The 14480-nt window shown below is 38.9% G+C and overlaps 1 protein-coding gene across 6 annotated transcripts in view; it reads right to left on the bottom strand.

Moving 5' to 3' along the window:
• Positions 1-14480, bottom strand: part of PALD1 (phosphatase domain containing paladin 1) — a 106680-nt gene that overhangs the window by 38691 nt on the left and 53509 nt on the right. For all 6 annotated transcript variants that reach the window (XM_088144367.1, XM_025173644.2, XM_088144369.1 and 3 more), the window contains exons 15-18: positions 13460-13657; positions 11679-11819; positions 9717-9788; positions 7771-7911 (exon numbers count right to left, since the gene is read on the bottom strand). In XM_088144367.1, the coding sequence (XP_088000493.1) occupies positions 7771-7911; positions 9717-9788; positions 11679-11819; positions 13460-13657 (552 nt within the window). The remainder of the gene's footprint in view (positions 1-7770; positions 7912-9716; positions 9789-11678; positions 11820-13459; positions 13658-14480) is intronic.

The raw sequence follows: 14480 nt of genomic DNA on the forward strand, positions 1-14480 counted from the left end.
CCAGAGGGAGGCTATTCCATAATATGGGGCTGCAACTAAAAGAAATGCTCCCTGGGAGCCCCTGCCTCTTTCTTCTTACCTAACTGGAGGACCACTAAAAAATGTTGACTGCATGAACACACTGGACAAGTTGGATGGGCTGCTTCTGTGAGCTGAAGGCAGTCTTGTTTACCACCTTGGGATCAAATCATATTTTTGTTTCTCACAAAGATTCATGAGATGCTTACAAACAAGAGATGGAGACATCACCCTTTCCCAAAACTGATCTCTTACAACAAGCATTTGGGGGCCTGCTGCCCCAATTCAGAGGTAATACTCAGTCTTCAAGATTAATAAGCCCTTAAAAGATCTGTCCTAATCCCCCTTTAAAGCCATTCAAGATGGTAGCCATCACTACAGTATGAAACAATAAATTCCAGATGTTAACTCTGTATTATGAAACAAGTGCTTTTATTTGTTTGAAAACTCTTTCCAGTCATTGGATAACCTCTGGTCCTAGTGGTTTGAGAGAAGGAAAAAGCCTTCTCTTGGGCCAAATTTTCCCATGCCATGCAAAACTTTTTACCCTTCAATTGCCCTTTTTCCCCAAGTTAGAGTCCCAAAGATTCTGTTTTTCTAGACTGGTAGCCTAAGCTAATCTTAAAAGTAGCCACTAAAAATTGGTTTATCATTTCCATTTTTCACAAAGAGAAAGCCAAGTAACAGAATACAGTAAGAATGTACTACATGACAGAATCAGATTAAAAGGCAGATGAACCCTGGTGTAGCTTATTTACTATGAGATGAACTGAACTACACACTTGGTTCAATTCCCACTGTTGCCATGAATTCAACAGTCTTCCACATACTAACCTTTTATGCTCCCTTACACCCATCTAATGCTCCTCCTACCTCTTCCTTCAGATTGTTTTAGATTCTTGTTTTTTATACAGGTAGTCCCCAGTTTAAGAACAACTTTTGTTCCCACGGTCTGTCCTTAAGTCAAATTTGTATGTAAGCCAGAACAGTAATATTGTATAATACTGTGTAAGTAATATTGTGTAATGAACTCAAACCATTGTGTACTTAACTCAAATTTTGCTACAACAGGGTCCATTCTTAACTATGGGTCATCTGTAAGCCAGGCATTCTTAACCCAGGGACTACCTGTATATACTTTCTCTTTTAATACATATCTCTTTTATATCTTCTAGCTTTTCATATATATTTTTCTAGACTCTGATGTATTTCCTATGCTTTTTACTGACTGTATCCCACCCTCCTTATTCTGGTCTATGACCGTAATAAAGATTTGGTTTGATTGTTGTCATGAATTCAGTAGGTAGCCCTACACAAGTAACCATTCTCTCAGACTTAGTACCTCCACCAATCTTTAATATGGGGATACCCTCAAAATAGTTCACTACATCATACTCAGGGTTACTATGAGGAGGTATATGAAGGACTTTGAACATCCTAAGACAGAAGGGGCAGGGGGTAGGAAACCCTGTTTAGGGCCAAAGGCTATGTTTGGCCTTGGAGTGATATACTGGGAGACACACCCCAAAAAGTGTAGTTAGGACACTCTGTGTGTGTGTGTGTGTGTGTGTAAATATATAAAGAGAGAGAAAGATCAGTACACCTTGGGATTCCAAGGAAAACCTTCGCACACAACCAAATATATTGTCAAAGTCTTTTGTCAATCAACTCCTGCTGTAACTACCAGCAACCACAAATCAAAGACAGAGACAATGTCAAAGTTAAAAGAGACTTCAGAACAGGTTCAGGCAGCTTACTGTTTTCAGATGTCTGGATACTAATTGCTCACACTGATCATTTTTCAAAGAATGACAAAAGTACCAGACTACTCACAGAAGAGATACTCTTCTGATATTCCTGAACAGAAATAAACTTTTTTTTTTTCAGAGCAGAGGATCAATATTGAAACTGCCAGAATTAGGGATCATTAGCAATGCTGGTAATTAAAACAAAAAACAAAAGGATGATGTAACACTTGCAATATTATTTTTACTTTAGTGACACACATCCTAAACAACAAGCACAGACTACCTGATAATTTCCTGTGGATGCCTATGAGAAGCATGCTTATTATTTTGGAAGATTTCAGCTCATTTTTCCAAAACATCATGTGGAAGAGGGTTCATGCAAGGTCACTGGAAAAAAGATCCGTCCGTCCATCTATCGGTCCATTCATCCATCTAATTTAACTGACCACTTGGAACCAACTGGTCTTACAGAATATACATAATAAAGTGGCTTATAGGTTATACATAATAAAACTAGAATACAGAATCAGAATAAAATTAATTAAAATGGTAATCAGGAACAAAAATATGAGAGAAGGCTACCTTTAAGGAAACAGGGGTTACATCCCTTTGCCTAGTATTTACAATTTATATCAATCCTAGAAAAGCTCCATAATCCTAAAAATACATAAGCACCACCAATGTCACAATAAAGAAACAACTTGGATTCACAACTGTGAATGGAAGGGTGAGCTATCATGAAGACTGCAAACCAGACGCATACACATAGCAAGACATTTTAGAAGGTTTAAAAAAAAAAAAAGGTTATGGAACCCACTGCACTGTCCTGTAGATGCCAATTCAATTTAGTCATTATTCAATATAGATTTATACTGATTGTGATGGCATTAGGTAATGTCTTATATTTATTATTATACTGTTTTGTGGCTAATGCTGGCTTACATCATGTTGCATTTTATTATTTAGTCCCAATGCAAAATACAATCATTTAGCTATAAGTGCATACTAAAAAAAAATTGCTACTACAGGTAATCCTTGCTTACCAACCACTCGTTCAGCGACCGTTCAAACTTACAACAATGCTGAAAATAGAGACTTACAACCGATCCTCAAAGTTGCGGCCATTGCAGTATCCCCAGGGTCACATGATCACAATTTGGGCTTGGCAACCAGTGTGTATTTATAACAGTTGCAGTGTCCTGCAGTTGTGTGATCGCCATCTGCAACCTTCATAGCCAGCTTCTGACAAGCAGTCAATGGGGAAGCCAGCAGTAAGTAGCAAGTGACCTACAGTGATTCACTTAACGACTGCAACTGCAACTGATGGAACCAATGTCATAAGTCGGCATGGTCACATGATGTCACACTTAATGACAGTGCCTCTTAGCGACGAAGTTGTCGTTCCCAACTGCAGTTGGCAAGTGAGGATAACCTGTACTGTAACAGTGTTAACAATGGTGCCGGGGAAAGACAGGAATTATAATCTAACAGATCAGTTTAGAGAAGAAAGAGTTCGCTAAAATCAGCTCATTTACTCCAGAAGTCTTGTCAACTATCAGCCAGATAATTTTGGTAGTTCACAAACACAGTCTATAGGCTGTTCATACATCAGGCTAAGTGATTAAGATTTAGGCTTAAACAAACATGATTTAGTACAATGTGTAAACTTTATACTATTTTGTTTATAATTAAAATTTCTTTTATATACTATTTGTTTATAGTTGCATACATTACTTTTCTATGATGTACTGATACTATTAGGAGTTACATCCAAGAATTTATTGAAAGACTTGCTTTATAAAACTTTATTCTGAAGATAATCAAATATTTCTGAAACCACAACATGAAACCTGATCCCTGTGTTAGGACAGATCAAAACATGGCAAAACATTGTACAAGCTTCTGCAAGCTCCAGAAGCTTGTACAAGCTTTTGTGATATTTTAAATTTGTTCATCAATTCATCAGTGAAGATGTAAAAAAACACAAGGGAGCAGACAGAAAAAAACCCTCCCAAACTTAGGAAATATCTCTACAGCAGATAGCAGGATTAGACCTGGTTAGCAAATGGACAGGAGATTACCAAGATCCCATGGAACTGCAGGCTGGACTGGGAATTATTTCAATTTATATGGCTACCCATCTCAAATTCATGACTCTGGGTGGCTAACAATAGTTAAAAATATGTAACCGTAAAACAAAACAAACCCAAACCCAAACACATATACAATCAGCAGCCGAGGTAAAAGCAAAACCACCAAGAACAAATTGACATAGCCATTGCATGGGCTGTAACACACATCTGGATCCCCAGTCTGGTCTTTAAAGGTTTGCAAAGAAGGCAACAGTCAAGCCCTTCTGTACTGTTATGAAGAAAACAACAGAGGTATGTTCATGAAGTCACCAGGATGGAGACTATACTTTAAGCAATAAGGTCTTATTCAGAGTCAAACATCTGTCCAACATCTAAAGAGAACCTGCTGAGAATCCCACCTCCTGGAGAGGTGCACAGGTTGTGGATTAAATAACAGGACTTCCCTCTGGTAATTCCCACACTCTGGACCATTCTTTCCCCAGAGGTACATTCAGCCCCATCTCTTTTTGCGTTTTGCAAGCAGATCTTCCAAAGGAGGCCTTCAACCCTAGTTCACAGTGGCTATTCATCCTAGGAATGTTTATTGTTTGTGTCAATTGCTTTTTGTTTTTGTACTTTGTTGTTCATCTTTTGTACTTTGTTATAAGCGTTGTGGTGGTCTACAAATATATTTAAATAAGTAAATAAATAGCAATAGTGTCAGATTATTCTGAGTCTTCAAGAGACAAAGGAAATGGTGGCTCCCTTAACTATGAAACACAAGGATCTCTGCATTCCATTTTTAGTAAATGCTACATGACATTCTTTTTGAGCTTTCTCTTTTCAAAGAATATTAGATATGCATTCTTCATAATATAGGATGTATACACAGATATAAAATTAAAACTACTTGTGTCTTTTTGACCAGGATACATATAATTCAGACACAGTGACAGTTGGATTTAAAATTATGTTTTCAATGTACTGTCCAAAAATCCTGTCTTTATAGCCTCAAGGAAAATATTAGCATTCCAACCTGACATCTAGTGGCATTTTCCACACATCACATGCACTTTACACTACATATGTAGACAAAGCCACAGAAATATAAATGGTTCTCCAGTGAAAGTACCTGAAGGAAAAGACAAGCATCACAGAGGAAAATGTGTCCAATTAAGCACTGAGTTCCAGAAAAAAAGAAACAAGTAGAGACAGATAACAATCAAATGGGAAGGAGAAGAGATTTTTTGAATAAAATTACAGAAACTAGGGAAAACTTATGCAAAGATGGGCACTATAAAAGGTAAAGGTGGCAAACATCTACTGGAGAAAGAAGATATAAAGAAGAGATGACATAAATATCTAGAAGAATTACATGAAAAACAGCTTCAAGCTGATGATATGCATGAAGGTTTAATCACTGAACTGGAGCCAGACATTCTCTAAAATGAAGTTAAATGGGCTTTAGAAGTATAGATAACACTGAAGCTAGAAATATTGGCCATATTGCTTAAAACCTTGCAAGATGATGCAGTTAGTGTTACTTGTGGTCTGTACGCAGGTATGGAAAACACAGCAGTGGTTAAGAGACTGGAAAAGACAGATTTATATTCCAATGCCAAAACAGGGCAATACTAAGAAATGTTTAAACTACCAAACAATTGTACTGATCTCATATACTAGTAAAATAATTTTGTAATCTAGACTTCAGCAATACGTGGAACAAGAACTGCCATAAGTACCAGCCAGATTCAGAAAAGCCCCCCTTTCCTCCCCCCCAAGATCATACTGCTAACATCCACTGGATAGTGGAAAGGACAAGGGAGTCATAAAAAGCACTCTATTTTTGCCTTATTGATTATCCTAAGGCTTTTGATAGCTCTTCAAGACATGAGAGGTACCCACCTCATTTCCCTAAGGAAGAATTTTTACCATGTCCAGGAAGCATTGCTTACAACAGAATATGGAGAAACTAAATGGTTCAAAATTGGGAAAGGAGAGCACTGCGATTGTATACTACCGCCTTATTTGTTTAACATATGTAAACTATATCAGGAGAAATTGCTGAGAGAAACATCAACAACTTCACTATGGTGATGATACAACTTAAATGGCTGAAAGCGAGGAAGTCTTAAGGAATATCCTTTTGAAGGTGAAAGAAGGGAATTCAAAAGCCACCCCTCTGCTCAATATTTAAAAAAGTAAGATTACTTCAATAGGCAACACCAACCAGTTCCAAAGAGGTAGAGACAAAGCTAAAATGGTTACAGATTTTATCTTTAGGCTCAAAAATTAACAGGGATGGTGACTGTAGTCATGAAATAAAAAGCTATTGGCTATTTGGGACAAAGACTACAAACCATCTAGAGAAAAAAAACTGAAGTTCAGAAACATCAAACTAACAAAGATACGTATGGTCAAGAACATGGTTTTCCCAATTGTACATATGGCTGTGAAAGCTGGACCATCAGGAAGGCTAAGAAAGAAAAATTGAGGTATTTGAACTGTGGTGCTGGAGAAAATTGTTTTGACTGCAAGAAGAACAAATCAGTCAATACTAGATGAAATAAAAGCAGATGAAACAAAACCAGACCACTCCCTGTAAATCCTAATAATGAGACTAAAGCTTGCATATTTTGGAAGCATCATGCAAGAGATCCTCACGCCTGGAAACATCAAAGGCAATCAAGAAGAGAGGGTAACAGAAGACAAAGTGGCTACTAGCTATTATCAATTATCACACAAGTATGAGCTTACAAGAACTCAAAGAAATCATTACTGATGGACAATCCTGGTGAAACTATGTTCATTCCGTTGTGAAGAATCAGAAACAACTGAGCAACAACAAAAATGAAGTGAGCAACAGCATATGGCACAAAAACAGGGGTGATAAATGTACAACCCATGGTCTATAAATGGCCATCAGCAGCCTTTCTGCAGTTCCCAGAACACACTTACACTCTTGAGTTTTTGCTCCATTTTTGGGTCTTTCTAAGCAAGTGAAGGGGTATTTACAGGCAACATGGATTATTTGAGCCTTTAAAGTAAATGTAAGGATGTATGTATATTTCCTTATGTCTTAGTAGATGGTAGTAACTGGCCGGTCTTAAGATTCTTCTGTTTTAAAAGGAAAACCATAATGGAATACATATCTAACAAAGAGGAAGAAGTTTACCAAACAAAGAGAGCAAACAGCAGCAAGAACAAACCCAATACTGCCCTATTTTTTGAAATTCACTGAAATTCTCTTTCAATAACTTGAAAAAGAAAAAAATAAAATAATGGCCAACAGCAACCTGCAGAAAACTTAAGAAAATGTAAAATTAAAAACTTTAATTTTTTAAAATTAAAAACTTTGATTTTTTAAACTCTGGGTAATTCTTTCTCATCACTACCATACTATGTTGAACAAAGGTAAAAGAATTTATGCAAAATGATGCAATGTATGTAAAATCATGCAAATTAGGATTAATTTGGGAAGTTACAGGACTTTTTGTTCCCCAGACATGGAATGACATTTCTGTTTTCATTTTTTTCTAAGCCCAGATAACACACAACCCTGAGAGGTTTACAAAACAGAGTTGGTAGTGATCATATGGACTTAAGCCATTAAGTCCAACCCTTGTTCAATTTAGGAAGCCCAGAAAGAGGACAGCTAAAATCACTTCCATGAAATTAGAAGGAGGTCCTCATGTATGTCTCAGGCTTCAGGTTATTCACTCAATGGATGATCCTCATCCTGAGCAATCAACCTCCTCTTATTTCTGATCCTTCTACTGCAGCATTCCATGACATTTCAATTACGTGGCTGACTAAAGCCATATCATATCCAGATCCACTTATTTGTCTTAATAGCTGATTGGACCAGAAGTGAGCAAAAATTCAGGAAATACACCCAGTAACTTGTTTGTTCTCTGCAAGGTCAACCTTACCTGTCTGTAAGTACTAATGATGATTTCTCTCAGGTGATAGTGCATAGGCGTCATTGTTTCGCTCACAGTATCCAATGCCATGTCAACTTCCTTCTTCATACGGTGTCCCTCTGGCAATATCTGAACCACCTTCATTACCACCTGCCAGATAAAAGCAAAACTTACAGCTTATCATAAAGCTTTCCCTTCTGGAATCTCTTTTCCCATAGAGGGACTAAAAACTCAGCAAAGAAAATGCCTCCAGCAGGTCTAAGAAGAAAAACAGTTTGTCCACAAAGGCAAAGTTTAGTACTTATATATCCACTTTGCATTGTGAAAAAAACAACGTAAGGAAAGAGATGTTGAGATGCATACTTGACTCTGTTTGCCAATACAAAACCTATCCCTACCAAAACTCCAGGAATTTGCATTGGTTTTCATATATCACACATGGTCAGTGCTACCCTTTCATCTACTGAAGACTTCCTTCTTTGTTTAAAATAGACAAATGCCACACTATCCAGTATTTGCACCGATGCCCTTTGCTTATTGAACCCTTGTAGTTCAATAAGGTCAGTTTGTGGACCATTTCTATGGTAACTGTGTAAAAACTTGTGAGGAGGCAGGTACAATCTCATTATCCAAGACCCGCCCCCTCTGTACAAGCATTTACATTGCACACATATACAAAAGGGTCAGAGCTTGGGTTGCAATGCCACACCTGCCATCTTGCAGATGTTGACCCCACTGGGGACATCCATGCTCCAATGGGATCTCTTGCACTCCTCCAACTACTCTACGACTGTAGAGGCAGCAGCAGAGATGGGAGATGCTCATTGTTCAGTCAAAACATGCTGTAATCATTCTGAGCAGCAACCTTTCAAGTATTCTGTCTGTTCTTTGTGCTGCCAGTATTCTGTTATTGTCTGGTTAGTAGCTGTGTTGCTTCTTGTCAAAGTTGTTCCAGCCTGCTCAGTAGAGTTGCTGGGATCAACCATAGTCCCTGCTGTTCCAGGTTTACACTGGGCAGGTTATACAGAGTGGAAAACTGAAAGAAATGCAATAGTTAAGCCCAAAAGGAAGATAGCTGGAAGCTGCATATCCACTGATCTGTCTGGTACAATACTATTCAAAGAAAAAATCTGGTAAAAAGGTGTAAAGAGTTTTTTGGGGTGGGTTGCTGCTAGAATGCATGTGGGTCTTCATGCATTGTGCAAAGTTTTACTTTGCAAACAAATAATGCAAAAATGTTGCTCTTAATGTATAAACACCAAGGCTTTTAGCATGCTCTTAATGTAATTCATCTATTCAGCTTTGGTACGTGTGTGTACATTTTGTTCATTCTCTCGTTCCTTGTTCATGCTGAGCATCAAGATGTATTCAAAAATGCAAAGGATAGATTGGTTTGGCTGACCAGCTAAGCGTTGAGTGCGTGCACTCTCTACCAGCTCTTGCCTCTTGCTGTGATGTTATTGCTATTCCTCGTCTAAAAGCACCAGCAATCTTTTGTGTGTGTGTCGGGGGAGGGGGGGGCTGGCCATTACTGTTACATGTGAGCAACCCCCAATTGCTTTTACTGCACTTGTGCCTGGCAGAGAGGCTAAAAAAGGAATTATGCAAATCTATTACCTGGCCTCACTAAGGAAGTCAGGTAGGGAAACCTACATAAAAAGGGGCCAGAACACTTAAAACATTTTTGCTCTATCAGAGCCCAGCCAGTTTAGAACTCATGTTGATACAACATTTCAGGTTGAGCTTTTTTGTTCAAAGCTGTTTAAGATGGCTTCTGTTTCATGCATGTTCCCATTGCTAAATTAAAATATGTCTTACTGAATAAATCTCAAGCAGCAGGGTTGGCATGAAACACAAACTCAGCCAATGCATTTATTTATGAACGTGAAGGTTCTCTACTGGAAAAGTATTATATTAAGAATATACAAAGTGCATATTGATTAGAAGACACCAACCTCAAATTCTCCTTTTGTGTACTTGGCATCAGGCACACTCACGATCTCATCCTCCATTATCTCAGGGATTCCCTGCAGCAAGAAGACAGCCTTAGCCTTGACTTTAAAGCCATGGAAAAGCTAAAACAGTGCCCCCCCCCCTTTTAAGAAGCTGGCAATATACTATTTAAGAGATATAGTAAAACCAGGATTACCAATAATTTCCGGTACTCCTTTTCTTTCTCTGTGTTGATTTATAACAAATGTATTCTTTTGTAACCCACTACATCTTTCAGTGTTCAAAAATCTTTGGACCACCGATAAACCATTTTACAGAGAGCCAGTTTGGCATAGTGGTTAAAGCACCAGGCTAGAAACTGGGAGTTCCAGTCCTGCCTTAGGCACGAAGCCAGCTGGGTGACCTTGGGCCAGTCACTCCCTCTCAGCCCTAGGAAGAAGACAAGGGCAAACCACTTCCAAAAAACCTTGGCAAGAAAACTGTAGGGACAGGTCCAAGCAGTCACCAGGAGTCAAGACTGATTCAAGGGCACACACAGACACACGGGGGGGGGGGGGCATTCTACATCCCCCTCTCCAAGAAACCCTACGGCACTGCACGGGATTCTGGAGTGTTTTCTTAAGTGCACATGGCAAACTTTCTAGCAAAGTCTGTCTAACATAAGAAGAGTGTGCTGTTGCAAGCCTCAGCTACAGGCACCCTTTCTTCTCCCCTCTTCTCTTGGCCCAGCTGCAGAATGGGTCCAAATTTGTTCCTTGCACCAAGCTGATCATAATGGCCTCGGTGAGTTAAGGTCACTGTCATTCAGGACACCTATCATTAACATAAGACAATGAAAATAACAATTTTGGGAATAATGGGCATGACTTAAAAAGTACTGTTATGGTATACTGAAGGACTGATGAAGGTTATAAATGGCAGAGAACTTTGGGAATAATTCAGTATAGAAATATAGTAACTATTTTTCTGATTATGTGCAATTCAACGTGCTGCTCAAATCCCAAACTGTGGTTAACAAATTAGGTCCATAACCTAGGGATCGAAATTGACTTACTGCCAAACTATAAACAAATTAGCCAGAGTTTGTTAAGATGAAGCAACAAGCCAAGGTTGATCAAATTCCAACTCTTCCACCTGGCTATGCTGCAAAAAAGAAAACAACCTTTGGCTTGGCTCTGACATTCTTAAGGATAGAATTGACATGACAATAGACTAAATGCTTTTATATCAGAAACAAACAGGCACTGATTCTGGAAAAACATCTCAAGTTGTTCTCTGGCCAGAGCTGAGAGAGCTGTTTCCAACGGCACTCTGTTATTCTTTCATTTCCCACTGAAGACCACCTTGTAAGCTTTCACAGAACTCCAGCTGCCTGGGAAACAGTCTGGACACCCCTGCCCTGATTAAGCACAACTTGGAATATTTATATTAAAATCATGATCCATAACAAAAATTAAACATGAGCATATAAGTCCACATTAACCTAATTTTTTAAAATTGTTTTAAAAATCAAATTCCAACAGAAAAGGAAGACATATTTCAACAAGGGGCAACATAATCAGAATTAGGATAAGGTCGCTTTCCAAGGGCCATCTGGAATAGCAAATCATGACAAACTTTTCTAAATGGCTGAAGAGACAAGGATGATTTTAGAAAGACCAGGAAGCTCTTGCTTAACACACTTCCTCAGAGGTAGATTGCAAAGACTGCCAATATCTGCACACATCAATGGAAAGATGTCATACATCATGTTTTATTTCTTGCTCTTCCAGATATGCAGCTCCCGAAGTAGTTTGAAAGATTAAAACCCATGATCCAGAAGCCAGCAAGCTTTGAGACAAATGTGGAATCTGATACGCTTTGCACAATCCACTGAGGATTTCATTCATGATCTCAGGTACCGCTTCCTACAGAATTCTAGACTGTTCAGAGAATGGGCCATGTCTCTCCAAAGGAGCACATACATTGAAATGCCAAAGGATGAGGACAGCAATAACCATGGCTGTTGTGGTTCTTCCTCTGCCACTGTGACAGTTGAACACAAAGGCTGTGTGAGAGTCTTCAGCCAAAGCACCCCTCATGGCTTCCAGCATCTGATCAAAATCCTATAGACAGAAACCAAAGATGTCATGAGTAAACTGCTCTTTTTTCAGACTAGAACTTTTCTGTTAACTTCCAAATCACTTAAGATGAATTCAAGTAACAAACTGAAACTGGACCCCACACAAGTTGAGAAGAGTAATTATTTATTGATTGTACCTGTTCTTTAAAACTCGACCTAGTGTGTAAATGACATGTATAGCTTCCAGTTATTGAGAAGTACAATAATCTGTCCTTCTTGTGTGTGTTCCTATTCTCATAGGCAAGATACCTTCTGAGATATTGTTAACATTAGAATAAATATATTTTAATGTCATAAGATCACACAGATATTGGCAGATGTATAGATTTCAATTAATAATAGTTTGCTAATCATTCCAAGGGGGGCGCAGTGGCGCAGCGGCTTAATGATGCTGAAAGTTGCCGGCCAGAAATGGTCGACGCTTCAGCGGTTCGAGTCCAGCCTTCGCATTAGCAGGGTGAGCTCCTGTTTCCTCCCCAGTTCCTGTCAACCCAACAGGTCGAAAACTCACGTGAGTAGATAAATGGGTACTCTCACTCCGGTGGGAGGAAAAATGCTGGCAGCACCTTGCAAAAAAGGAGTCGGGAGCAGTTGCCAGTAAGCGCAAAAAAACGTGCGCGCCCGAAAAGGTCGCGAAGCAACGGAAACCCCGCCTCCTGCGCTCGCCAGCTGGGCTCTGCTCTAGGAAGGAGGCTCTGGCAAACCACTTCCGAAACACTTGCCTTGAAAACTGCAAGGACTCGTCCAAGCAGTCACTGCAGAGTCGGTAACGACTGAGCGCAGATTAAAAAAAAAAAAAAATCATTCCAAACCAGCCCCTAGAATTTACTTTTGTGGCACAGGAAACAACCTCAGTTGTCAATGTCTATCATAAATGATGGGTTGCACATACATTAAGCTTCTCTGACTATGGAACATGGAATATCAGGGAATTCAATTTCCTTCAAATTAGGTCACTTTCTCAAAATTTCCTCCCTATTTATGTTCATGAACATGGGTTACTTAAGTAAGCAGCAGAGCTGAAGTCTCAGAATGAAAATTGTTTTTCTGGTAGCTGAAGTGAGATGAATGTACCCAAATGCTAGGCCAACATGAGTACATTAACAATATTCAAATAAAACAAGCAGGACCCATCTTTTTTCTGAGGGTCAGTAACAACAGAAGGCTGCAATGTGCTTATAGTAGCAGCAGTAGTCATGATAGATGTTATTTATATAGCATTTATGTGAGAACAAACCGAGTTACAAAAATAAAATCAAATAATAAGCATAAACTGGACAAAACAGGACAAGGTATCAACATATGTTTGGGATTGTGTGTTTGTAAACAACGCCACAAACAAATTTCTTCCCAGAAACAGGCAAATCTGGCAATGTGAAACTGCCTACCCCAGGACACGCTCAAGGAAGAAAGGAAGAACAAGCATAGTTAAAAGAAACAATCTTAAGACCAAACTACACATTACAGTTTCACAACTGACTTCTTTCTCTCCTCCTCTTTCTCTTGTACACACAGATACACACAAACAATGTCAAGTAAAGGCTGGAATATAGAATGGGAAACTTGCCAGGTGAAGCTTTTCACCTACACCAAAGAGCAGATGTGGCATTTCTATGCGCTTACCTTCTCCTTCAGGCCACAGAAGTCTGGAACTGGGATCCGTTTGTATGCCAGCCCCTGGCAACTGCTTTTGTGCTGGTTAAATATCTCCTGCATGGTTAGGCATGATTTAAACATTTTCATCTGCTTCTCCTGTTCCAAATAAACCTCAATCCATTTCTGGGATTTCAACAGATCGTTCTTCAAGACAGATTCCAGTTTCTGAAGAAGGGTACAGCAATGCCAAAGAAACAAGAAAGTCATTCATCTGTTTCTGTTCTACCCTCGAGAAATATTAATTTTCCCAAGCCTGATGCCCTCCAGGTACAGGCATCCTCATACAATGCCCATCTTTCCAATGTGAAAGGGGTTATAGAAACACATGTGGAGGGAACCAAGTTAGAGTTTACACTGAGGCACAGAAACAGAAAACCAACTATTCACATGAGCAACTGGCTGGCTCTGAATTTCTCTATTATGCACACAGGGAGATTGGGCTTTTTTACAATGCAGAAATGAATGGAAAACAATTCATTGAACAAAAAGATGCTGGGTAATTTCACAAGGAAAAAAGATTCATTCTTGTCCAATATAAAATCTCTGTACAAGTTACGGTGATTCTAACAAAGCCGATATATATATATATATATTTTGAATTATGTAAGTTTTATTTATATATATATATATATATATATATATATATATATATATATATATATAAAACTTACATAATTCAAAATCTCTGAGTTTTCATTTTTATTGCTCTCTGCTATGCTAGTGTGTGTAGTGATTACAGTGCTGGACTAGGAGCAGCGAAACCCAGGTTCCATTCCTGCCACAGGTCTAGAACACAGCTGAGTGACTTGGTCCTCAAATTAGCATCAGACTTTGCAAAAAGCCAACTGAAAAACGAAACCCCTCATTTCATAATGCATTGACCGCTATCTGAACTGCAGTGAGCACAGTGCAAAATAAACAGGCCCTGCAACTAAGCAGGACAAAGACTAGGAAAAACATCTACTATGCGGTGCCTTGATGCCTCTTT

The sequence above is a fragment of the Python bivittatus genome, unplaced genomic scaffold (genome assembly GCF_059951505.1).
Source record: "Python bivittatus isolate LINGU-HERP-01145 unplaced genomic scaffold, Pbiv_v1 ctg000400_np1212, whole genome shotgun sequence".
NCBI lineage: Eukaryota > Metazoa > Chordata > Lepidosauria > Squamata > Pythonidae > Python > Python bivittatus.